A 24,981-nucleotide genomic window follows, 5' to 3' on the forward strand; every position below is an offset into this window, starting at 1 on the left:
CTCTACCACCTAGAAGGACAAGGGCAGCAGGCACATGGGAACAACACCACCACTTGCACGTTCCCCTCCAAGTCACAAATCATCCCGACTTGGAAATATATCACCGTTCCTTCATCGTCGCTGGGTCAAAATCCTGGAACCCCCTACCTAACAGCACTGTGGGAGAACCTTCACCACACAGACTGCAGCGGTTCAAGAAGGCAGCTCACCACCACCTTCTCAAGGTCAATTAGGGATGGGCAATAAATGCTGGCCTTGCCAGCAACACCCACATCCCATGAACGAATTTTTAAAAAATCAGAACCATTACCAGCACCTCCTGTCCAAAAAGATGGGAGCAGTGGTTATGATCTGAAGTTATTGAAATCAGTGTCGAGTCTGGAAGGTTGTAAAATACCTGATCGACAGATGAGGTGCTGTTCCTCGAGCTTCCATTAAGCTTCATTGGAAGAGTGTAAGAGGTCGAGGACAGAGCGGTCAGAGTGGAAGTGGGATGAGGAATTAAAATGGCAAGCGACCAGCAGGTCAGGGTCACGCTTGCGGACTGAGAGGAAGTGTTCAGCAAAGCGATCACCCAATCTGAGTTTGGTCTCTCCAATGTAGAGGAAACTGCATTGTGAGTAGCGAATACAGAATACTAAATAGAAAGAAGTATTAGTAAATCGTTGTTTCACCTGGAAGGAGTGTTTGGGGCCCTGGACAGTGGGAAGGGAGGAGGTGAAAGGGCAGGTGTTGCATCTCCTGCGCTACCCACATCTACCTCCTTCCCAAGATCAACAAACAGGACTACCCCGGTAGACCCATTGTTTCAGCCTGTTATTGCCCCACGGAACTTATTTCTTCCTATCTCGACTCTATTTTTCCTTCCTTGTCCAGTCTCTTCTGATGCCCTCCGCCACTTTAACAGTTTCCAGTTCCCTGGCCCTAACTGTCTCCTTTTCACCATGGACGTCCAGTCCCTCTACACCTCCATCCCCCACCAGCACGGCCAGCGGGCCACCCCCTTCTTCCTTGAACGGAGGCCCAACCAGTCTCCATCCACCACCACCATCCTCCTCCACCTGGCTGAACTTGTTCTTACAGTGAACAACTTCTCCTTTGGAGGAAGTGAGTGGAGTGAAATAAAAGATGTCACTATGGGAACCCATATGGGTCTTCATGGGATACGTAGAGCATTCTTTGTTCCAGTCCTACCCCTCCCTCACCTCTTTTTCCGGTACATTAATGACTGTATTGGTACCATTTCCTGCTCTTGCCCTGAACTTGAAAATTTCATCAACTTTGCTTCCAATTTTCACCCTCCCTCGCCTCCAAATGGTCCATCTCCGACTCTTCCTTGACTTCTCTATCGCCATTTCTGGGGATAGGCTGTCAACCAATATCTATTATAAGCGTCCAACTCCCACAACTACCTTGACTACACTTCCTCCCAACCCACTTCCTGTAAAGACTCTATTCCCTTCTCCCAGTTTCTCTGTCACATCTGTTCTGACGATACCATCTTCCACACCAGTGCTTCCGAAATGTCTTCCTTTTTTCTCAACCAAGGATTCCCCTCCACTGTAGTTGACAGGGCCCTCGACCGTGTCTGTTCCATTTCCCACACTTCTGCCCTCATCCCTTCCCCTTCCTCCCAGAACCATGATAGGGTCCCACTTGTCCTCACCTTCCACCCCACCAGCCTCCGCATTCAACGGATCATCCTCCGCCATTTTCGCCATCTCCAGTGCGATGCCACCAACAAACACATCTTCCCCTCCCCTTCCTTTTCAGCATTCTAAACGGACCGGTCCTTCTGCAACACCCTGGTCCATTGTTCCACCACCCACTCTCCTTCCCACAGCACCTTGACGTGTGAGCGCCTGCCCTTTCACCTCCACTCTTCCCACCGTCCAGGGCCCCATACACACTCTCCAGGTGAAACAGCGATTTACTTGTACTTCTTTCAATTTAGTATACTGTAATCGCTGCTCACAATGCGCTCTTCTCCACATTGGGGAGGCCAAACGTAGATTGGGTGATTGCTTTGCTGAACACCTCCACTCAGTCTGCAAGCGTGGCCCGGACCTGCCGGTCGCTTGCCACTTTAATTCTCCGTCCCACTCCCACTCTGACCTCTCTGTCCTCGGCTTCTTACACTGTTCCAATGAAGCTCAACGGAAGCTCAAGGAACAGCATCTCGTCTTTCATTCAGGCACTTTACAACCTTCTGAACTCAGCACTGATTTCATTAACTTTAGATCATAACCACTGCTCCCATTTTTTCGGGCTGCATTTGAAAAGTATAACATTCCCAGCCAAAAGGTACATCTCTGTATTCAATCTCATCTCCATTCATGCAACTGTATGCTACAAAATTATTCTACCTCTTCATTTTGATTTGTATGGAGGGGAAGAAAAGACCAGGAACTCAGCTGACAATGCCGAAATTATTTTAATGTAGGACCCATAGAGCCAATCTAAGTCAGGTTCAAATACAAATACAAGAGGTGAAAGGTCAATCTATTAACCCATTGTGCCGCTCCATCTGAGGGGAAGTGGAGGTTTGAATCAATGGGGAGTAAGTCATTGCAATGCCTCCAACTTCATCTATATAATATAGTTTAATTTGTTACTTTCAGGACAAATAAGAATATTTCAGCTGAACCACAGTGAATTTTTAAACCTGTTTGTTCCACACTAGGTTTCAGTTTTGTAAAGTCAGGGTGTATTTTGTCCCTGTGAAAGAATGCAAATACAGAAATGACAGTGAACAGTGGGCCATTTGACAGTACTAGTGACATACCCCATAATGAATATGGGTCCACAGCGTAAAACTCTCAATTATTTGGCACTAAACTGGTAGTCTCACTCAGATCACAAGTATGGCTGATACAAGTGTAACACCAGTATAAATGGGGTAACTGTCTGAGGTAGAGGAGCAAAGGGATCTAGGGGCACAGATACACAAATCACAAAGTAGCGACGCAGGTTAATAAGGCCATTAAAAAAGCAAACAAAGCACTGGGGTTCATTTCTAGAGGGATAGAATTGAAAAGAAGAGAAGTTATGTTAAACTTGTATAGGACCTTGGTTAGACCGCACAGAGTACTGTGCAAAGCTCTTGTCTCCATATTATAAAAAGGATACAGAGGCAGTGTAGAAAGTGCAAAAAAGATTTACAAGGATGATATCAGACCTGAGGGGTCATACCTATCAGGACAGATTGAACAGGCTGGGGCTGTTTTCTCTAGAAAAATGAAGGCTGAGGGGTGACCCAATGGAGATCTTTAAGATTATGAAAGGGTTTGATAGGATAGACGTAGAAAAGATGTTTCCATTTGTGGGGGAGACCAAAACTGGGGGCCATAAATATAAGATAGTCACTAATAAATCCAATAGGGAATTTAGGAGAAATTCCTTTACCCAGAGAGTAGTTAGAATGCGGAACTCGTGATCACAAGGAATAGTTGAGGCACGATACACACAAGGGAGAAAGGAATAGAAGGTGATGCTGATAAGGTTAGATGAAGAGGGATGGAAGGATGCTCATTTGGAGTATAAACACCAGCTTGGACCAGTAGGGCCGAATGGCCTGTTTCTGTGCTGTACATTCTATGTAATTCTATGTAAAACATATTGTTGAAATATAGCCCAGGGGGCTTTACTGTGCATCTGACCCAGGATATGCTTGATGCTGACACTAGGACACAGAAGTGTCACATTCCCTTGAGTGGACATGCCTCACCTTGTTGGGAAAAAAAAGTCACAGAAATTAAACCTGACAATTGTCAACAGAACCATTTACAAAACCATGAATATACACCAAGTAGATCAGGTTGTTTACTTAAAGTCACAGTTTTAAAAGTGCGTCATTTTCTGATTCATTTATCTTTACTTCAGTAGAAATAAAGCTGAAATAAAATAGCTGGAAGTGGAAGCACATGAGAAAATGACAAGTCATTTAGTAAATCTAATCACCAGTTGTTCAAAAGATGAGATGGGGATAAACCAAGGAATGATACACCATTTATCTGACCTCTGTTCTGGGTAAACTTCTAAATATTGTGGGATAAAATCAGTGAACATGTAGAAAGGCATGGACTAATCAGGGACAGTCAGAAGAACATAGGTTAGTGGAATGGGCAGACAGTGACAGATGCAGTTCAATACAAAGAAATGTGAAGTTGTAGATTTTGCAAAAGAGAACAGCAAAAGCAAATATACCCTGCATGTTTTTAGCAGAGTGGAGGAATGGAAAAGGCCGTAAAATGCAAATGGAAATCTGGGTTTTATACATAGGGGCATTGAGTTTAAAAGCAGGTAAGTGATGTGGAATTTGTACAAGACATTGGTTAGGTCATAGTTGGAGTTTTGAGTGCATTTCTGAGCTCCCCTTTATAGAAAGGATATTACAGCCATGGAAAGACTACAATGAAGATTCACTAGAACGATACCAGGAATGAGGGGCAGTAGTTAAGGACAAAACAGAAAATTGGGGGGCTTTTCACTAGAACAAAGAATGCAAGGAGGATTCAAGAGGTTTTCAAAATTATGAAAGGTTTTGAATGGGTAAACAGTAAAATATTATTTCCACTGCTTAGCAAAATCGGTGACAAAGGAGCATAAACACAAGATGAAAACTAGAAGAATGAAAGTGGAAAGTTTGAAGAATATTTTTTTCCCCCAGAGAGCGTTATTAGAATATGGAATGCTTTACCACAAATGGTTCCTGAGGCAGGAACTATATTATCATTTAAAAGGGAATTGGATAAGTATTTCAAAGGAAAAGAGAAGGGCAATAGGATTAGAGTAGATGCCCCAGCTGAAGAACCAGCACTGAGCCAAAATGGTCTCCTTCTATACTGTAATTTCTGATGTATATAGTTGCTTCAGACATCACATTATATCAATTGAAAAACAGTGACCGAAAAGACTGAAGACCATATACTTCTGTTGATTACCTAAACAGCTTAGCATCAAGGAAAAAATTACAGACAGGTTCAGTAGCACAAGTGGTTTAATGCTCCACTTCTACTCAGAAGAGAGTTTGAGTCCAGGGTGGCTGAACAGGCAGTTGAGCGTGTTCAACCAGTTCTTGACCAAAATTCTGGATAAAGATTTGTGCAGTGGTTGAGGAGGAGACAATGAACTAGCTCTGACTGTGCTTCTCTCTTTATTTCAGCTGCACCTCCTGTCGGCTGCTCAAAGATCACCATCTTACAGTGGACAGAGATAGGGTTCATCACCCAAAACCATCTTACTGTCTTACTGTCTTTATGGCAGTTCATACTGGTTGACAAGCAAACTTCCAGTTAAGACAACTGGCAATTAGCAAGGAGAAACGATAAGGTTAAAATATAAAATTTCGTGTAGCAAAAAAAATGTTTAAAAACTATATATTGGAAGACTCACCTCTCTGACCAAGAGCTGTGCTGGCAGTGAAACTGAAAATACGAGACTGCTAAAATGATAACCAGCAGAGTCCACTTTACCACACACCTGAAAAAAAACACAAATTTTCCATTCACAGCAATACACAGTTTAAAACAATGAAAACTGTGAAGAACAGCTACTCTTTTCCATCTATGAATCACTTTAATGAAAGAAGCTATTACAGTTGCTTTACAACCAGAGAACTTTGTTAGGGTTGTATACACTAAAAACTGAATTTTTGTTCCTTGCTTCCCTTTTCCTCAGTACTGACTCATTACAGAATTATTATTTCCATTGATAACCACTTGTTATATATGTTTTGTACATGTAATTTTACCAGTGTGGTCTAGTTAACCTAGGAATGTAATGATTCCTAAAAAATAAACGGTTAATTTCTACTACTTGTTGCCATCAGTGAAGCAGATGGAGGTCGCTGCGGGCCGATGCCAAGTCAAGAAGCATTGTTTACACAACCAGTTTCAGAAATACTGTGTAGACAGTGGTCCCAAATCAGGCCAGGTTAAAACTGCGGAACTGTATCCTGGGGCACGATTTTAACATTGAAAAACGTGTGGTTGGTCATTCAAAATCGCAATCATTTCAGACCCGCCCACTTCCGGTTTTCACCGGGACAGGATGTGGGGCGGGCGACCAACCCACTTCCAGGAGGCGGGTTAGTGACTAAATCCTTTCAAGGAGGCTGCAGGCTTCCATTTTGCAGAATTTGCAATTTCAACCCCCGGGGGCCGGGATTCCCGGGCCTTCTCCTTCACGCCACGTGAAAGGAGGTGAGAAGGCCCAAAACTGCAAGCAAGTGTCTCTCTGAAACACCTTGTGGGCCCGGAGGAGCAGGAGTGCTTCCCCCAGGTCCAATAAACCCACCTGCATCGACTCCCCAATGATCACGGACCCCCTCCCGATCCCCGAATCCCCCCCACAAAGATCGCAGACCCCCGTGATGACCCCCGACCCCCCCCCCAACTATCGCATTCACCCATGACCCCCGACCCCCCCTAACTATCACGGACCCCCAATGTTCGCAAACCCCCAACCCCCCTCAATGATCATGGACCCCCATAATTATCCCCCTCCGAATGCAGACCCCCGTGATGACCCCCGATCCAGATACCTCCTCCCCCCGTGACCGACCACCAAACCCTCCCCCCATGACTGACATCCCCCCATGACCATCAGTGCCCCGTGCCCCCCCCCTCCCCCCATCCATACAATCAAAGACTTACCTGAACACATCCTCTCCATGGCTGCTCTCCCGTCCGACTGAGACCAGCCTGTCAATCAGGTCGGCCAGTCGGACGGCAAACCGACAAAAAAAAATAAAAGACAACCTTACGTCAAAATAGTAGGGATATCCGGGAAACCCGTACTTCTGAGTTTCCGGTCCGCAATTTGACCATCCCCCTGCCCCCTTCCCAGCTCGGGGTCAAAATCATGCCCCTGGAGTTTTTCTTTAATAGCTGCGTGCCATATTATATAGAAACAAAGTGAAGGGAATGATGCAGATGCAGTGGCAGACAATTTTGCTGAGGTGGAAGTATGCAGTCTTTGTGATGGAAAGGATTCAGGGACTAAAACTAAACTCAGGGTCAAAGGGGTGTCAAGGTTGCCAAAAGACTGGTTGAGCTGGAGACAATGGCACCATGGTCACAGTTGCAGACAATGCTGTTCAGATTTTGGTTAGAGTCATCTCATTACTGTGACAAGGGCAGAAGCCAAACTGGAGAGATTTGAACAGGAAGTTATGAGAGAGAAGAGCACAGAACTGGGAGGGGACAACACATTCCTTAAAGAAGATCTTAGAAAGGAAAGGGAGGGTGGAGATGGGACAGTAATTGGCAAGAACAGACGGGGCGGGTGTTCTGAGGACAAAGTAATAATAGTGGTTTTGAAGGGGAAAGATGATGTCTAACAAAAGGAGACTATTGACAATGTCAGTTACATGAGGGTCAGGAAATGGAGTTGGGTGGTCAGGAGTGAAGTGGGAATGGAGTGAAAAGAGGTGCGTCTCAGCCAAGATGAACTGCAGAGAGATAGGGGTTCAGAATTAAAGTGGGTGGGAGATAAGACAGGTTGGAACCTGGGGGCAAGAGGAAGGGGACAATGTAGCAAAGGCAGAGATAGTCTCAATTTTAGTGATGAAGGTCCTTGTACGTAATGAGACAAGGGGTTTAAAAAAAGTAAATTATAAAAATCCCTTCTGAGGATTTTTACTCAGAGTAATTAGTGATGAGCATTGTATAGTATGATCAGCAAGTGGCAATAGATCAAACAATGGATTATGGTAAAGGTTATCCATGGTCCTGAGCACTGATAATTATAAGTAGTGTTTGACCACCACCATTTATGGGGAATTCTCACTTTAAATCTCAGAAAAGGCTGATGCTCAGCTTATAATGCTACTAGCATTATCCACTGCTAATATTAAGCAAGGTTGATTATTTTCAGAAGTCAGACACTTAACAGCAATGTGCTTTGCATATTAGAGACCATTTTGTTGGCTTTAAACAAAAACATTTCACCGTTAAAGTTCAGACTACTCACAATGTCATAACTAGTTCCTGGTGAGTTAGGGTTTCATAATTAGTATACCTGAAGGCCTATTACACAAAGGAGCCAGGTACAATTTGTTTCCCCAAATGGATTGATGCCCACATCATATTTGTGTGTCTTAAGCATATTACAACACTTACGCCAACTTACACTGCTGCATTATCAAAGAAAATAAATACTTTTACCAAATTGCCACACAATGAATGCAGTAAATTTAATGGTTTCTACTAGTGACATGTAAATTCAAGGCAATGGCAACATCAGGCACCCATTTTGATTAAATACTGAATATAGCTAAGTATACTGATTTGATTTTAAAAGTGTCAGGAACATAGAATATAACTAAGCAAATGACAATGCTATTTTGGATTTAGGAAAAGGAAGCAGAAGAAAACAAAAAAATAAGAATCTTTTCTGTTTAAAATTTAATTGATCAGGAGTTATATTGCCCATCAGTACGGGCTTCAAATGGTCCAGTAAAAGTGACCTGTGAAGCCTAGGAAACCATCAACATCACCATTGTAGATTCAGATTAAATGCTAGTAGATTAACATTTTCCAAGAATACTAGATTTGAATCATGGAACTGAATATTTCTCAGAGTGCTAGTGAGGAATCTCTCCCACTTAGGGTCTCCAGCCCAGATAAAGTGGATGCAGTGATTGAGTATAGGCTGATGAAAGGGCTTAAAATGATTTAACTTGGAAGGTTCTGTATTTTAAGGCAAAGTATCATGATTTCTAATCATACAGACTGCAGGGATCAAATCCTGTAGCTGGGGTCAGTGGTTTCCAGTTCTTTCTTATCTGTGCTCAACCTTGGTTAAGTCTTCTAGTATCAATGAGCATGGAACCAAGACATTATAGTTTGTGTAGCCCGGTTCAGCTCAGCCTCACTCTCAAGGTAGCAATTAAAAACCTTCTAACATTAGACAATTTTGTTTGATGGTGAATTTTGTGCTCATTATGTGAAGGAGGCTAGCACTTTTTCACTTTAGGAATTTAGTGTCCAGCTAAATAAGAAATAATGCTCCCTGTGCTCTGCCTCAATCCAAACTTAGAAAAGAATCTCTAAGACACCAGTGTGAATTTTCCACCTTTCACACCAGCCGTCCTTACAGTTTCCCCAATTTAGCTTTTATCCTGGAGACTAAGAGATCTAGACTGCCTGTAGGCAGCAGAGAAAGATGACTACGGTCTTGATTCAAGCTCAGTTCGCAGGGGTTGAACTGCAGTGCTCTAACCCATTGAGTCAGCCAGCCTTCCACCACTCAACCCATGTAAAGCAGCATTTGGCTTTCCTCTTAAACCCTAATAAACTTACCCATCCCACTATTTGTTAATGACTATACCATTTGAGCTTGTCACTGGCACATGTGAACAGAGAGATATTCATTATAGTCTACATGTCACTGAATAAATGATTAGTATAAGTTTTCAGGGTGCAATTAGTGTCTTTGCTATCTAATCTAACTCAACCAATTTTGAAAACATTTTTTTATTTTTAGCTCTAATTATTCAGGAAGAAGAAAAACATCCATCAATAATTAATCACAGTAAAACCTGAAAAAACATCTCACTAAGTTTTGCTGCACTGATCAGTCTCACCTAAAAGTGTCTGTACTGCAAATCTAAAGTAACATTTAACTAAGTAATCCGGACATAATATTAATTGGTATATTTTAACATAGAAAATCAATAATCATTTATCATCCAATACTCTCAAATGTAATAAGCCCACTAATAACAAAAAATTAGACAAAAACAAATAAGACATTCAATTAATGCATCATCTTGGCTTTCTGAAACATTAAAATTCCTTGCTAATTAGTGTAATTTACGACTTAGTCATGCAAAACCTGAGCTGTAATTATCAGGATCTTACATCTGAAAAGGTTTATAATAGGTCATGGCGTAATTTATATAGCAGCGCTTTAGATAAAGCATCAAACATTTTACCTTTTTTACAAAATCTTTTTCACATAGGTCTTGTAGGATGCCTAGACACACAGTGCAAGTTCTAACCCCATCATCTGGAAGTACGCCTTCACCCGATGGCACTTTTGCTGCTCCATTCTGGTCTGAATCTATATCATTCTTTTCGGAGTCCTGCAATCGAATTTTCTTACTAGGTGGTTGATTATTTTCCACTGCATCAGATTTACATTGATCATCATCCAAGAACTTGTGAAGTTCGGTGTACAATTCCTGAAACACAAGTCTTACGTTAAAAAGTTCCTGTTTGTGACTGTTTACTTGTAGGACTTGGAAAAATATACACTGTTCCTCTTCAGATTTACAATGTACAATATCACAATTTGATCACTGGAAAATCTTTATAATAGTGAAGATCAAATATTCTCGATTAACATGGCCAAGGTGTGTAGAATGTACGGGACCACTAGAAGTGTTAAGTTGTTCACAGTGGTACGACATCATAGAGTAATACACAGGTTTGATCTGTTTTAGATTGGAATCCCAATCCATACTGTGGAGAGAAACTGAGCTGATGGGATGGCATTAGGGGCAAGGTGGTGGGGGGAAAGAGAAGAAATGAGAAGGATGGTTTCCATTGGATACTTTTGTTTGCCAATCTTGCCCAGCCAGCAGAAGGCATTAGTATAATCTACCAACAGCCAAGCATCTTCTCCATTCAGTCAGAGGAGCTGCATGGCCTTATAAAGGGAGGGGGGAAACTAGTGAGGAGAGAAATATCAAAGTGGAGGGGGGAACCAACATTCACATTTAAAATAAGTAAAATTATCATGATTGTTTGAATAAATCTTAAGTTAGGAATGGCCCAGTGGCTCAGCTGGTAAATATACTGTCACAGAAATGTACTTTTGTCTGTCTAGGTGATTGTCTCTTTAAATCCATCCACAATAATTAAGGAGTTTGAAGCCAGCTGCAGTTAAAAAAAAACAACCGTGTCCCAGCCTATTTCATCACAAATGTTGCGAAGATAGCTCAAACTGGTTTGCAAACTGAACTTTCAAGCGAAGACCCAGACTACTTTTGAACAAACACAGAACTTGTGATTTGTTCAGTTAAATTTCGCCAATTATTTTTGTACCTGTGTCAATTATGAACATCCAAACAAGTCACACCAATCAGGTATATAAATGGTTGGCTCTGTTCATTAAGCAGAGTTACAAGAAAGTAGAACTGATTGGAATCTTCACAAGAAGAGATGACAAGAAAACATAGGACAACGTATTTGAAAGTTATCTTTAAAATAGCATAGCGTTAGATTACAACTCATTTTTTCCCGTGAGTTAGATAGACTTTCCACAGTAAACATATAATTGCATTATATCACTTTGATTATTCTCCTGTTCATTGTTTAATAAATTCATGTAATATTTTAAACTTAAAAATGAGGTTTAATATGATGCATCACCACTTTCAAAGACTGGAGAGAAATGAATTCCAGTATCTTCAAAATAATTACCGCACAGGGTTTGCTGTTCATTATCCAAAGTCTGTTACAGAAAGCTTACCTAGATCTCCTTGTTGGGATAGAAACACTCAAAGTTATGGGGAGGTGGTACTCACCCACGAAAGTGACATGAAAGCTGGAATAATCGAGAGTAAGAAGGGAAGAAAGGACACAAAAATGTAATGTGCATCACCTAGTCTGGTACTGATCCTTAGACCAGGAGGTTCTGAGTCTCAGTCCCTGGACTGTGCTGAGTTAGATGATTTCACTTGGGGGTGCAGTGCCCTACCACAACTGACCTGATTGCTATTCAATTACACTTTCCAAAGATTACGTGTGTGGAAACTAAATTTTTGTAAACAAATTTATATTTTTAATGACACTGCAAGTGTGAAATAATCAAAGACATCCTCATGGTTGATGCTGATGCCGCTCACTGAAAATTATTGCACTGTGACATCATACACAATGGCTCTTCAGCTAACTATAGATAAACTTCAGTCCAGGTGTGAAATGAGATTCATATCTGTAAATATATAATGCACAAGTATGAAGAGAACAGAAATAACAGGATGAAAAGCAATTCCATGATCCAAAAAACATATTTGATATAGATCAGGAATCTACTAGTAAATTAAGTCACAAGGTCAGTAGCTTCAGAAGTCCACCAACACTACCTAGGAAAGTAGTCAATAAGCCATGTGCAGACCATAGTGACATAAGAAATAGGAGCAGGAGTAGGCCATACGGCCGTTCGAGCTTGCATGCCATTCAGTAAGATCATGGCTGATCTTCGACCGAAAGTCCACTTTCTCGCCCGATCCCCTCAGAATCCAAAAATCTATCGATCTCAACCTTGAATATACTCAACGACTGAGCATTCACTGCCCTCTGGGGTAGAGAATTCCAAAGATTCACAACCCTTTGAGTGAAGAAATTTCTCCTCATCTCAGTCCTAAATGGCCGACCCCTTATCCTGAGACTAGTTCTAAACTCTCCAGCCAGGGAAAACAGCCTCTCAGCATCTATCCTGTCAAGCCCACTAAAGCTTGTATGTTTCAATGAGATCACCCCTCATTCTTCTAATCTCCAGACAGTTTAGGCCCATTCACTAATGTCCTTTAGGGAAGGAAACCTGCCGTCCTTACCCGGTCTGGCCTAAATGTGACTCCAGACCCACAGCAATGTGGTTGATTCTTAATTGCCCTCTGGAATGGCCTAGCAAGCCACTCAGTTGTAAAATCTCACTATGAAAAGTCATAAGAATAAAACCGGACGGACCAACCGGCATCGGACACGACAACGGCAAACCAAGCCCAGTCGACCCTGCAAAGTCCTCCTCACTAACATTTGGAGACTTGTGCCAAAATTGGGAGAGCTGTCCCACAGACTAGTCAAGCAACAGCCTGACATAGCCACACTCACAGAATCATACCTTTCAGCCAATGTCCCAGACTCTTCCATCACCATCCCTGGGTATGTCCTGTCCCACCAGCAGGACAGACCCACCAGAGGTGGCGGTACAGTGATATACAGTCAGGAGGAAGTGGCCCTGGGAGTCCTCAACATTGACTCTGGACCCCATGAAATCTCATGGCATCAGGTCAAACATGGGCAAGGAAACCTCCTGCTGATTACCACCTACCATCCTCCCTCAGATGATGAATCAGTCCTCCTTCATGTTGAGCACCACTTGGAGGAAGCACTGAGGGTAGCAAGGGCACAGAAGGTACTCTGGGTGGGGGACTTCAATGTCCACCACCAAGAGTGGCTCGGTAGCGCCACTACTGACCGAGTCCTGAAGGACATAGCTGCCAGACTGAGCCTGCGACAGGTGGTGAGCGAACCAACACAAGGGAAAAACTTACTTGACCTTGTCCTCACCAATCTACCTGTCGCAAATGTCCATGACAGTATTGGTAGGAGTGACCACCGCACAGTCCTCGTGGAGGCGAAGTCCCGTCTTCGCACTGAGGACACCATCCAACGTGTTGTGTGGCACTACCACCGTGCTAAATGGGATAGATTCAGAACAGATCTGGCAGCTCAAAACTGGGCATCCATGAGGCACTGTGGGCCATCAGCAGCAGCAGAATTGTATCCCAGCACAATCTGTAATCTCATGGCCCGGCATATTCCTCACTCTACCATTACCAACAAGCCAAGGGATCAACCCTGGTTCAACGAGGAATGTAGAAGAGCATGCCAGGAGCAGCACCAGGCGTACCTAAAAATGAGGTGCCAACCTGGTGAAGCTACAACTCAGGACTACATGCATTCTAAATAGAAGAAGCAACATGCTATAGGCAGAGCTAAGCGATTCCACAACCAACGGATCAGATCAAAGCTCTGCAGTCCTGCCACATCCAGTCGTGAATGCTGGTGGACAATTAAACAACTAACGGGAGGAGGAGGCTCTGCAAACATCCCCATCCTCAATGATGGCGGAGTCCAGCATGTGAGTGCAAAAGACAAGGCTGAAGCGTTTGCAACCATCTTCAGCCAGAAGTGCCGAGTGGATGATCCATCTCGGCCTCCTCCCGAAATCCCCACCATCACAGAAGCCAGTCTTCAGCCAATTCAATTCACTCCACGTGATATCAAGAAACGGCTGAGTGCACTGGATACAGCAAAGGCTATGGGCCCCGACAACATCCCAGCTGTAGTGCTGAAGACTTGTGCTCCTGAACTAGCTGTCCCTCTAGCCAAGCTGTTCCAGTACAGCTACAATACTGGCATCTACCCGACAATGTGGAAAATTGCCCAGGTATGTCCTGTCCACAAAAAGGACAAATCCAATCCGGCCAATTACCGCCCCATCAGTCTACTCTCAATCATCAGCAAAGTGATGGAAGGTGTCGGCGACAGTGCTATCAAGCGGCACTTACTCACCAATAACCTGCTCACCGATGTTCAGTTTGGGTTCCGCCAGGACCACTCGGCTCCAGACCTCAATACAGCCTTGGTCCAAACATGGACAAAAGAGCTGAATTCCAGAGGTGAGGCGAGAGTGACTGCCCTTGACATCAAGGCAGCATTTGACCAAGTGTGGCACCAAGGAGCCCTAGTAAAATTGAAGTCAATGGGAATCAGGGGGAAAACTCTCCAGTGGCTGGAGTCATACCTAGCACAAAGGAAGATGGTAGTGGTTGTTGGAGGCCAATCATCTCAGCCCCTGGGCATTGCTGCAGGAGTTCCTCAGGGCAGTGTCCTAGGCCCAACCATCTTCAGCTGCTTCATCAATGACCTTCCCTCCATCATATGGTCAGAAATGGGGATGTTCGCTGATGATTGCACAGTGTTCAGTTCCATTCGCAACCCCTCAAATAATGAAGCAGTCCGAGCCCGCATGCAGCAAGACCTGGACAACATCCAGGCTTGGGCTCATAAGTGGCAAGTAACATTCGCGCCAGACAAGTGCCACGCAATGACCATCTCCAACAAGAGAGAGTCTAACCACCTCCCCTTGACATTCAACGGCATTACCATCGCCGAATCTCCCACCATCAACATCCTGAGGGTTACCATTGACCAGAAACTTAACTGGACCAGCAATATAAATACTGTGGCTATGAGAGCAGGTCAGAGGCTGGGTATTCTGCGGCGAGTGACTCACCTCCTGACTCCCCAAAGCCTTTCCACCATCTACAAGGCACAAGTCAGGAGTGTGATGGAATACTCTCCACTTGCTTGGATGAGTGCAGCTCCAACAACACTCAAGAAGCTCGACACCATCCAAGATAAAGCAGCTCGCTTGACTGGCACCCCATCCACCACCCTAAACATTCACTCTCTTCACCAGTGGCTGCAGTGTGTACCATCCACAGGATGCACTGCGGCAACTCGCCAAGGCTTCTTCAACAGCACCTCCCAAACCCGCGACCTCTACCACCTAGAAGGACAAGAGCAGCAGGCACATGGGAACAACACCACCTGCACGTTCCCCTCCAAGTCACACACCATCCCGACTTGGAAATATATCGCCGTTCCTTCATCGTCGCTGGGTCAAAATCCTGGAACTCCCTTCCTAACAGCACAGTGGGAGAACCGTCACCACACGGACTGCAGCGGTTCAAGAAGCAGCTCACCACCACCTTCTCAAGGGCAATTAGGGATGGGCAATAAATGCCGGCCTTGCCAGCAACGCCCACATCCCATGAACGAATAAAAAAAAAATTCTACTCAATCTTTCCTCAGGTCAACCCTCTCATCCCAGGAATCAATCTCATGATCCTTCGTTGCATCGCCTCTAAGACAAGTATATCCTTCCTTAGATAAGGAGACCAAAACTGTATTCAGTACTCCAGGTATGGTCTCACCAAAGCCCTGTACAATTGCAGCAAGACTTCCTTACTCTTGAACTCCAACCCCCTTGCAAAAAAGGCCAACATACCATTTGCCTTCCTAATTGCTTGCTGTACTTGCATGTTAATTTCCTGTGTTTCGTGTACAATGATACCCAAATCCCTCTGAACACCAACATTTAATAGTTTCTCTCCATTTAAAAAATATTCTGTTTTTCTATTCTTCCTACCAAAGTGAATAACCTCACTTCCCCACATTATACTCCATCTGCCACCTTCTTGCCCACTCACTTAACCTGTCTATCTCCCTTTGTAGACACTCTGTGTCCTCCTCACATCTTACTTTCCCAACTAGCTTTGTGTTGTCAGCAAGCTTGGATACATTACACTCGGTCCCTTCATCTAAGTCATTAATATAGATTGTAAATAGTTGAAGCCCAAGCACTGATCCTTGCGGCACCCCACTAGTTACAGCCTGCCAACCTGAAAATGACCCGTTTATTTCTACTCTCTGTTTTCCGTCCATTAACCAATCCTCTATCCATGCTAATATATTACCCCCAACCCCAGGAACCCTTATCTTGTATATCAACCTTTTATGTGGCACCTTATCAAATGCCTTTTGAAAATCCAAATATACTACATCCACTGGTTCCATTCAAAGAACTCTAATAAATTTGTCAAACATGATTTTCCTTTCCTAAAACCATGTTGGCTCTGCCTAATCATATTATGATTTTCTAAGTGCCCCGTTACCCCATCCTTAATAATGGATTCCAGCATTTTTCAGACTACTGATGTCAGGCTGACTGGTCTGTAGTTCCCTGTTTTCTCTCTACCTCCTTTCTTGAATAGCTGGGTTACATTTGTTACCTTCCAATCCGCTGGGACCGTTCTAGAATCTAGGAAATTTTGGAAGATCACAACCAATACATCCATTATCTCTGCAGTCACCTCTGTTAGAACCCTAAGTCATGAGGTCCAGCGAATGTGTCGGCTTTTAGTCCCATTAATTACTCCAGCACTTTTTCTTTACTAATATTAATTACTTTAAGTTCGTCACTCTCATTAGACCACTATTTCCAGTATGTTTTTTGTGACTTCTACTGTGAAAACAGATACAAAATATTTGTTTAACATTTCTGCCATTTCCTGATTCCCCCATTATAATTTCTCCTGTCTCGGTCTCTAATGGACCCACGTTTACTTTCGGGACTCTCTTCCTTTTTACATACTTGTAGAAGCTCTTACAATCTGTTCTTATATTTTTTGCTGGTTTACTCTCATATTCTATTTTCTCCCTCTATCAATTTTTTGGTCATCCTTTGCTGGTTTCTAAAACTCTCCCAATCCTCAGGCTTACTACTCTTCTTGGCAACATTATAAGCCTCTTATTTTAATCTAATACTATTCTTAACTACTTTAGCTAGCCACAGTTTGAAACAGCTTGTTTCCTGTGTGTGGGAGTACTATGTGATCATTTATCGGAATGCAGTTGCTCACTGTACAAGTCATACTCCACTCACTAGGGCGTTACTATATGCACTGATCTCCATTTGGCACGTGACTTAGTATTAATCAGTAAACCCATTAAATGGATCATCAGCAACAGAGACTTTAAGGTGATTTTAACCCCCAAGAACGGGTGGGTTGAGAGCAGGTGGGAGTTGAAAATAGTTGTTTTTTGGGTCGCGACCGCAAACCCGGCTTCACTTCCAGGTTTAACGTGGGCGTGTAAAAGTACAGGCTTCCCACTGGGAATGCAAAGTCCGAAAATTTTGTGGTTGCAACCTAAAAAAACAACTATTTTCAATTCCCACCCACCGCCAACCCACCCATTCTTGGGGTTAAAATTAGCCCTTTAATCTCTATTGTTTCTACCATAGTGATATGAGCTGCAAATGAATGGGAAAACACACTGGCTCAAATAGCAACAGAACCTGCATGGAAAGAAATGAAGATAACAAGTAGCCTGCCAAAGTTGGGGAAGTGAGGTGGTAGAATATCGTTTATACAATATTCTGTTGTCCAGCTGGATGGACTGCCTTCGCCTGGTTCCATTCTTATCTATCCAGTCGTAGCCAGAGAATTCCCTGCAATGGCTTCTCTTCTCACTCCTGCACCATTACCTCTGGAGTCCCCCAAGGATCTATCCTTGGCCCCCTCCTGATTCTCATCTATATGTTGCCCCTCAGCGAAATCATCTGAAAACACGTCAGGTTCCATACGTACGCTGACGACACCCAGCTCTACCTCACCACCACCTCTCTCGACCCCTCCACTGCCTCAGATTTGTCATGCTACCTGACTGACAACCAGTGCTGGATGAGCAGAAATTTCCTCCAACTAAATATTGGGAAGACCGAAGCCATTGTCTTCAGCCAATCACAGGTGGGGGGAGGATCACAGAGAGGGAGAGATCGCAGAAGGTTAGCTTGGGGGGTCGGGGGAAAGCACTCCTGCTCCTCCTGGCCCACAAGCAGTGCTCTAAAATGCACTTACCTGCTGGATCTGGCAGTTCTCGCCTCCTTTTAGCCTGCAGCCGTTAAATCCACATGGCTGCTAAAATCTGAGGCAATCAGCCTCATCAACATATTATAATTACTGACCTGCCTCTAGAGAGTGGGTTACTCGCCCAATCCCCATCCCGCCGCAGTTGTACCAGAAATCGGCAGGTTGGGGTCGGGTGTCCCATTTTTAAGAATTTAACCCCCCGCCTGCCACTTTCCCACCTGTCCTAGGGGTTTAAAATTTCCCCCATGTCGCCTATCAGTAAAGTAAAATTTCAGTCTATCTTCCATAAAGAGAGGAGAACGCATGAGGCTGCAGCATGAGCAATGTTTCGGTAGCTGCTTTGCGGAGTAAGGGTTCTCTGTTTCGAGTGCCAGATCATGCCATCATTTAGTTAGATATTGGGAAGGAAAAGGTGCATTCTGGATTGTAGGGGACACAAGATCCCCTTATGGGAGTGACACCCTACCCAAGGAATATCTCACAAAAAACAAAAATATTGTGATAACCCCTAAATGCCCGAGAATTCACAAAAACCAGCAGTGATTATGATGCACTTTCTCTTGTGTTAAAGATAAGATAGCTCCTATTCTTAATAGTTTTCTCCAAAATTCTATCACTGGAAAGCAAAAGGACACTTCAGCCAAAAGGAGGATGTGGATACTTAATTTGAGAAACATCAAACAGGTGATAACTTGGCTCAGTAGTAGCACTTTCACCTCTGGTTGTGGGCTCATGTTCCACTGCTGACTTCAGCACATAATCAAGGCTGACACTTTAGTGCAGACTATACTTGGAGTACTGTGTACAGTTTTGATTGCCATGCCACCTGAGGGATATGAAAGCATTGGTGAAAATGCAGGGAAGAACAGCAGGAACTATTTAAAGTGTAATGAGGATGACCCGTGAGCAGGGCTATTGGCGACTGATCAAATCCAATTCTGTTCCTATAACGTGGGATTCCTATTTTGCAATTTTGTTCATTTATTTAATCTTTATTCTCTGGATAGAATCATAGAATCTTACAGTGCAGGAGGCCATTCGGCCAGTCATGCCTGTGCCGGCTCTTTGAAAGAGTTGTCCAATTTAGTCCCACTTCCCAACTTTTTCCCTGCAAATTAGTCCTCTTCAAGTACATGCCCACTTCCTTTTGCAGGTTCCTATGGAATCTGATCCCACCACCCCTTTCAGGTAGTGCAGTCCAAATCTTAATAACCCTCTGTGTGAAAAAAATTTACCCTCATTTCCCCTCTAATTCATTTGCGAATTATTTTAAATCTATGACCTCTGGTTACCAACCCAGTTGCCAGAGGAAACAGTTTCTCCCTACTTGCTCTATCAAAACCCCTCATAATTTTGAATACCTCTATTAAGTCGCCCCTTAATCTTCTCTGCTCTAAGGAAAACAATCCCAGCTTCTCCAATCTCTCATAAGAAACATAAGACGTAGCAGCAGGAGTAGGCCATACGGCCCCTCAAGCCTGCTCCGCCATTCATTAAGATCATGGTTGATCTTCGAACTCAACTCCACTTTCCCACCTGATCCCCATATCCCTTGATTACCTTAGGGTCCAAAAATCTATCGATCTCAGTCTTGAACATGCTCAACGACTGAGCATCCTCAACCCTCTGGGGTAGAGAATTCCAAAGATTCAAGACCCTGAGTGAAGAAATTCCTCCTCATCTCAGTCCTAAATGGCTGACCCCTTATCCTGAGACTATGCCCCCTAGTTCTAGACTCCAGCCAGGGAAACAGCCTCTCAGCATCTACCCTGTCAAGTCCTCTCAGAATCTTACATGTTTCAATGAGATCACTTCTCACTCTACTAAACTCCAGAGAGTACAGGCCCATTCCACTCAACCTCTCCTCATAGGACAACCCTCTCATCCTAGGAATCAATCTAGTGAACCTTCGCTGCACCGCCTCTAAGGCAAGTAATTCTTAGATAAGGAGACCAAAACTATACACAGTGCTCCAGGTGTGGTCTCACCAAAGCCCTGTGCAGTTGCAGCAAGACTTCCTTACTCTTGAACTCCAACCCCCTTGCAATAAAGGCCAACATACAATTTACCTTCCTAATTGCTTGCTGTACCTGCATGCTAACTTTCCGTGCCTCATGTACAAGGACACCCAGATTCCTCTGAACATCAACATTTAATAGTTTCACTCCATTTAAAAAATATTCTGTTTTTCTATTTTTCTTACCAAAGTGAATAACCTCACATTTCCCCACATTATACTCCATCTGCCACCTTCTTGCCCACTCACTTAACCTGTTGCTATCCCCTTGCAAACTCTCTGTGTCCTCCTCACATCTTACTTTCCCACCTAGCTTTGTACGATCAGCAAACTTGGATACATTTCACTCGGTTCCTTCATCCAAGTCATTAATATAGATTGTAAATAGCTGAGGCCCAAGCACCAATCATTGCGGCACCCCACTAGTTACGACCTGCCATCCCAAAAATGACCCGTTTATTCCTAATCTCTGTTTTCAGCACGTTAACCAATCCTCTATCCACGCCAATATATTACCCCCAATTCCATGAGCCCTGATCTTGTGTAACAACCTCTTGTGTGGCACCTTATCGAATGCCTTTTGAAAATCCAAATATACTGCATCCACCGGTTCCCCCTTATCTACCCTGTTAGTTACACCCTCAAGAAGCTCTAATAGATTTGTCAAACACGATTTCCCTTTCATAAAACCATGTTGACTCTGCCTAATTAAATTATGATTTTCTAAGTGCCCTGTTATTATGTCCTTAATAATAGATTCTAGCATTTTCCCTGCTAATGATGTCAGGCTAACTGGCCTATAGTTCCCTGTTTTCTCTCTCCCTCCTTTCTTGAATAGCTGGGTTACATTTGCAATCCACAGAGACTGTTCTGGAGTCTAGGGAATTCTGGAAGATTAAAATCAATGCATGCACTATCTCTGCAGCCATCTCTTTTAAAACCCTAGGATGTAAAGCCATCAGTTCCAGGGGATTTGTCAGCTTTTAGTCCCATTAATTTTTCTATACTAATCTTAATTACTTTAAGTTCCTCGCTATCATTAGACCCTTGGTTCCCCACTATTTCTGGTATGTTTTTTGTGTCTTCCACTGTGAAGACAGATATAAAATATTTGTTTAACGTCTCTGCAATTTCCTTATTCCCCATTATAATTTCTCCTGTATCTGCCTCTAAGGGACCCACGTTTACTTTTGCCAGTCTCTTCCTTTTTATATACTTATAGAAGCTCTTATAATCTGTTTTATATTTCTTGCTAGTTTACTCTCAATCTATTTTTTCCCTCATCAATTTCTTGGTCATCCTTTGCTGATTTCTAAAACCCTCCCAATCCTCAGACTTACTACTCATTGTAAGTCTCTTCTTTTAATCTAATCCTATCCTTAACTTCTCTAGTTACTCACGGTTGAATCGCTTTTCCTGTGGAGTTTTTATTCCTCAAGGGTATGTATATTCATTGGGAATTATGAATTATTTCTTTAAATGTTTGCCATTGCTTATCTACCGTCATAACTTTTAATCTAATTTCCCAATCTACCTTAGCCAACTTGCTCCTCATATCTACATAATTGCCCTTGTTTAAATTTAAGACCCTAGTTTCAGACTTAACTACATCACTCTCAAACTCAATATGAACTTCTATCATATTATGATCACTCTTCCCCAGAAGATCCTTTATTATTCAATTACTATTTAATCCTGTCTCATTACACTATACTAGATCTAAAATAGCCTGTTCCCTAGTTAGTTTCTCGACATATTGTTCTGGAAAACTGTCTCAGATGCATTCCAGGAACTCATCCTCCAAACTACTTTTGCCAATTTGGTTTGCCCAGCCTATATGAAGATTAAAGTCCCCCATGATTATTACATTACTCTTATTATATGCTCCTCTAATTTCCTGATTTATACTCTGTCCAACGTTATAACTACTGTTAGAGGGCCTATAAACTACTCCCACAGGTGTTTTCTGATCCTTGTTATTCCTTAGCTCCACCCATACTAATTCTACATCCTGTTTTTCTGAGCTAAGATTCTTTCTCACTACAGTGTTTATCTCATCCTTTATTATTAGGGCTATGCCCCTTCCTTTTCCATTAGTCAAGTACCCTGGAATATTTGGTTCCCAACCTTGCTCACCCTGCACCATGTCTCAGTAATGGCCACTAGATCAAACCCATTTATCTCTATTTGTCCCATTAATTCATCTATCTTGTTACGACTGCTTCATGCATTCAGATACATCGCCTTTAATTTTAACTTTTTACTTTTTTTCCCTGATGTGACCTTAGTCACTAATGCCCTACTACCATTGTTAAACTCTCTGTCCCTTCCTGACACACTCTGCTTGTTTTTATCCAAATCACTACTCTGCTCTACAGCCTTGACTTTTTTTTAGACTGATAAAATTACTCTCCACATAACTGAAGTCCGTCACCCCTGGTATCATCCTGGTAAACCTCCTCTGTACCCTCTCCAAGGCCTTGACATAGTACCATGCATCACTTCGCACTTATCTGCGCTAAATTGCATCTGCTATGCGTCTGCCCATTTCACCAGTCTGTATGTCCTCCTGAAGTCTGCTATTATCCTGCTCACTATTTACAACGTTACCAAGTTTAGTATCATCCCCAAACTTTGAAATTGTACTCCCTATACCCAAATCCAAGTCATTTATATACAACAAGGAAAGCAATGGTCCTAATACTGATCCCTGGGGGACCCGACTGCATACTTCTCTCCAGTCACAAAAACATCCGTTTGCCACTACTCTCTGCCTCCTATCCCTTAGCCAATTACGTACCCAAGTTACTATTGTCCCTTTAATATCATGCACTTCTATTTTCCGAATAAGTCCATTAGGTGGTACTTTATCCAATGCCTTTTGAAAAACCATATATACCTCTAAGCTACTTCATCAAAGAACTCGATCAGGTTAATCAGACAGGATCTGCCTTAACAAATCTGATCTGGTTGACCCATATTAATCCATGCTTCTCCAAGTGAGAATTAATTTTGTCCTAAACAATGATCACTAGTAGGTTTCCCACCACTGACGTTAGACTGATTGGTCTGTAATTACCAGGTTTATCCCTCTCCCCTTTTTTGAATAGAGGTGTAACATTTACAATCTACCAGCCCTCTGGCACCACTCCCATATCTAAGGAGGATTGAAAGATTGTGGTCAGAGCTTCTGCTATCTCCACCCTTGCTTCCTTCAGCAACCTAAGATGCATCCCATCTGGACCCGGTGACTTGTTAACTTTGAGCGACGCCAACCTATTGAGCACCTTAGGATGTGGGCATTGCTAACAAGGCCAGCGTTCACTGCTCACCCCTAATTGCCCTGAGAAAATGGCGGTGGGCTGCCTTCTTGAAGCACTGGTAGAGGTTTGATACAACTGACTGGCTTGCTAGGTCACATCAGAGGGCAGTTAAGAGTCAGCCACGTTTGTGTAGGACTGGAGTCAGCAAGCAGGCCCAGCACCACCTTCTCACAGCAACTAGGGATGGGCAATAAATGCCAGCCTTGCCAGCAACCCCAAATACAGAAAGTGATTTTTTTTTTTTTAATTCTGGAGAGTTTAGAGAATACTCAAGAGACAAGAGAACACAGGACTCTTGTAACTAGCAGTGGTTTCTAAATAATGGCCCAGGATTTGCTGGGAGAATAACAGCGAGCTTAATGCACACGCCATTATTAGTGCGTAAATAACCTAGCAATTTGTGGCGAGGAAGAGCTACGCCATGAGTTGTGTATCGCCACAAATTGCTGGACGATTTGCACCGCTCCGTCATTAAGCCTCACAAAAACAGGAGCCCACAAATTTAAAGAAATTACTGCATTTGCACTGTTAAATCGAATTAAACTCACCACAGAAAGTTAGGGCTGGTACTTAATGATGTAAGGACCCTTTTAATGATGAGATTTATGTTCCTGCAATGTCACTTAACCTCTCCGGAAAGGAAACAACTGAAACTGTGGGTAGTAAATTGTTCCTAGGAGGTTTTTAAATTCTGAAGTTTTACATTTTTTCTTACTTTTCCTTTCTGTCTCTTTTTTCTCTCTCTCTTAATCCAATCTTCCTTTCCCTCTATTTATTTCTTTTTCTGTATCTAAGTTGACTCAAATTCACCATATTTCCTTCTCCGTTGTTCCTACTTCTTTCTCTTTCTTTAAATCTCATTGGTTAAGGAGATAGACTGTTGGTTCCATCGTTCACCAAGGCCCCAGGTGCCCTGTTGACCCCATTATCAGCTTTCACTTTCAGCAATTTGTGGTGTAAACATTTTTCAAGCTGAAGGGTGAGGGAAAAAATCTAACAAGCGAGATGCTCTGCTCCAGCAAATTCTGGGCCATTATATATGGAGCTAGGAAAACACAGTCCGTCAAAGCCACTGAACAAATGGCTTACCTTGCCTGTTAAGGTAAGGACTATCTGTCTTGTTAGAAAACTGGGAAATAATGGAACTGAATATCTCCCCCAATAGCCTGGATTTCAGATCAGTCTCTGACAAGTGTTTGTTTAAGGAATCTATAATGGTAGGATGGAGCATGTTGGTTGGTCACATAACAGATGGGTGGGAAAAGGGGCCTTACCTTTAGAAAGTAAAAACATAAATGATTGTGTTTTGACACGAAAACAAGAAGGATTTTGTTTGGAAGGTTTTGGGAATAAATTCAAAAATTGAATGGTGGGAAGTAATAAATTAAAAGCAAGAGTTAGAA

General features: G+C 43.0%; 1 protein-coding gene across 3 annotated transcripts in view; it reads right to left on the reverse strand.

Moving 5' to 3' along the window:
• Positions 1–24,981, reverse strand: part of pus10 (pseudouridine synthase 10) — a 74,503-nt gene that overhangs the window by 46,928 nt on the left and 2,594 nt on the right. For all 3 annotated transcript variants that reach the window (XM_067989057.1, XM_067989059.1, XM_067989058.1), the window contains exons 3-4: positions 9,941–10,189; positions 5,395–5,481 (exon numbers count right to left, since the gene is read on the reverse strand). In XM_067989057.1, coding sequence (XP_067845158.1) covers positions 5,395–5,481; positions 9,941–10,189 — 336 coding nt within the window. The remainder of the gene's footprint in view (positions 1–5,394; positions 5,482–9,940; positions 10,190–24,981) is intronic.

This window comes from Heptranchias perlo, chromosome 8 (assembly GCF_035084215.1).
Source record: "Heptranchias perlo isolate sHepPer1 chromosome 8, sHepPer1.hap1, whole genome shotgun sequence".
NCBI classification, from domain to species: Eukaryota; Metazoa; Chordata; class Chondrichthyes; order Hexanchiformes; family Hexanchidae; genus Heptranchias; species Heptranchias perlo.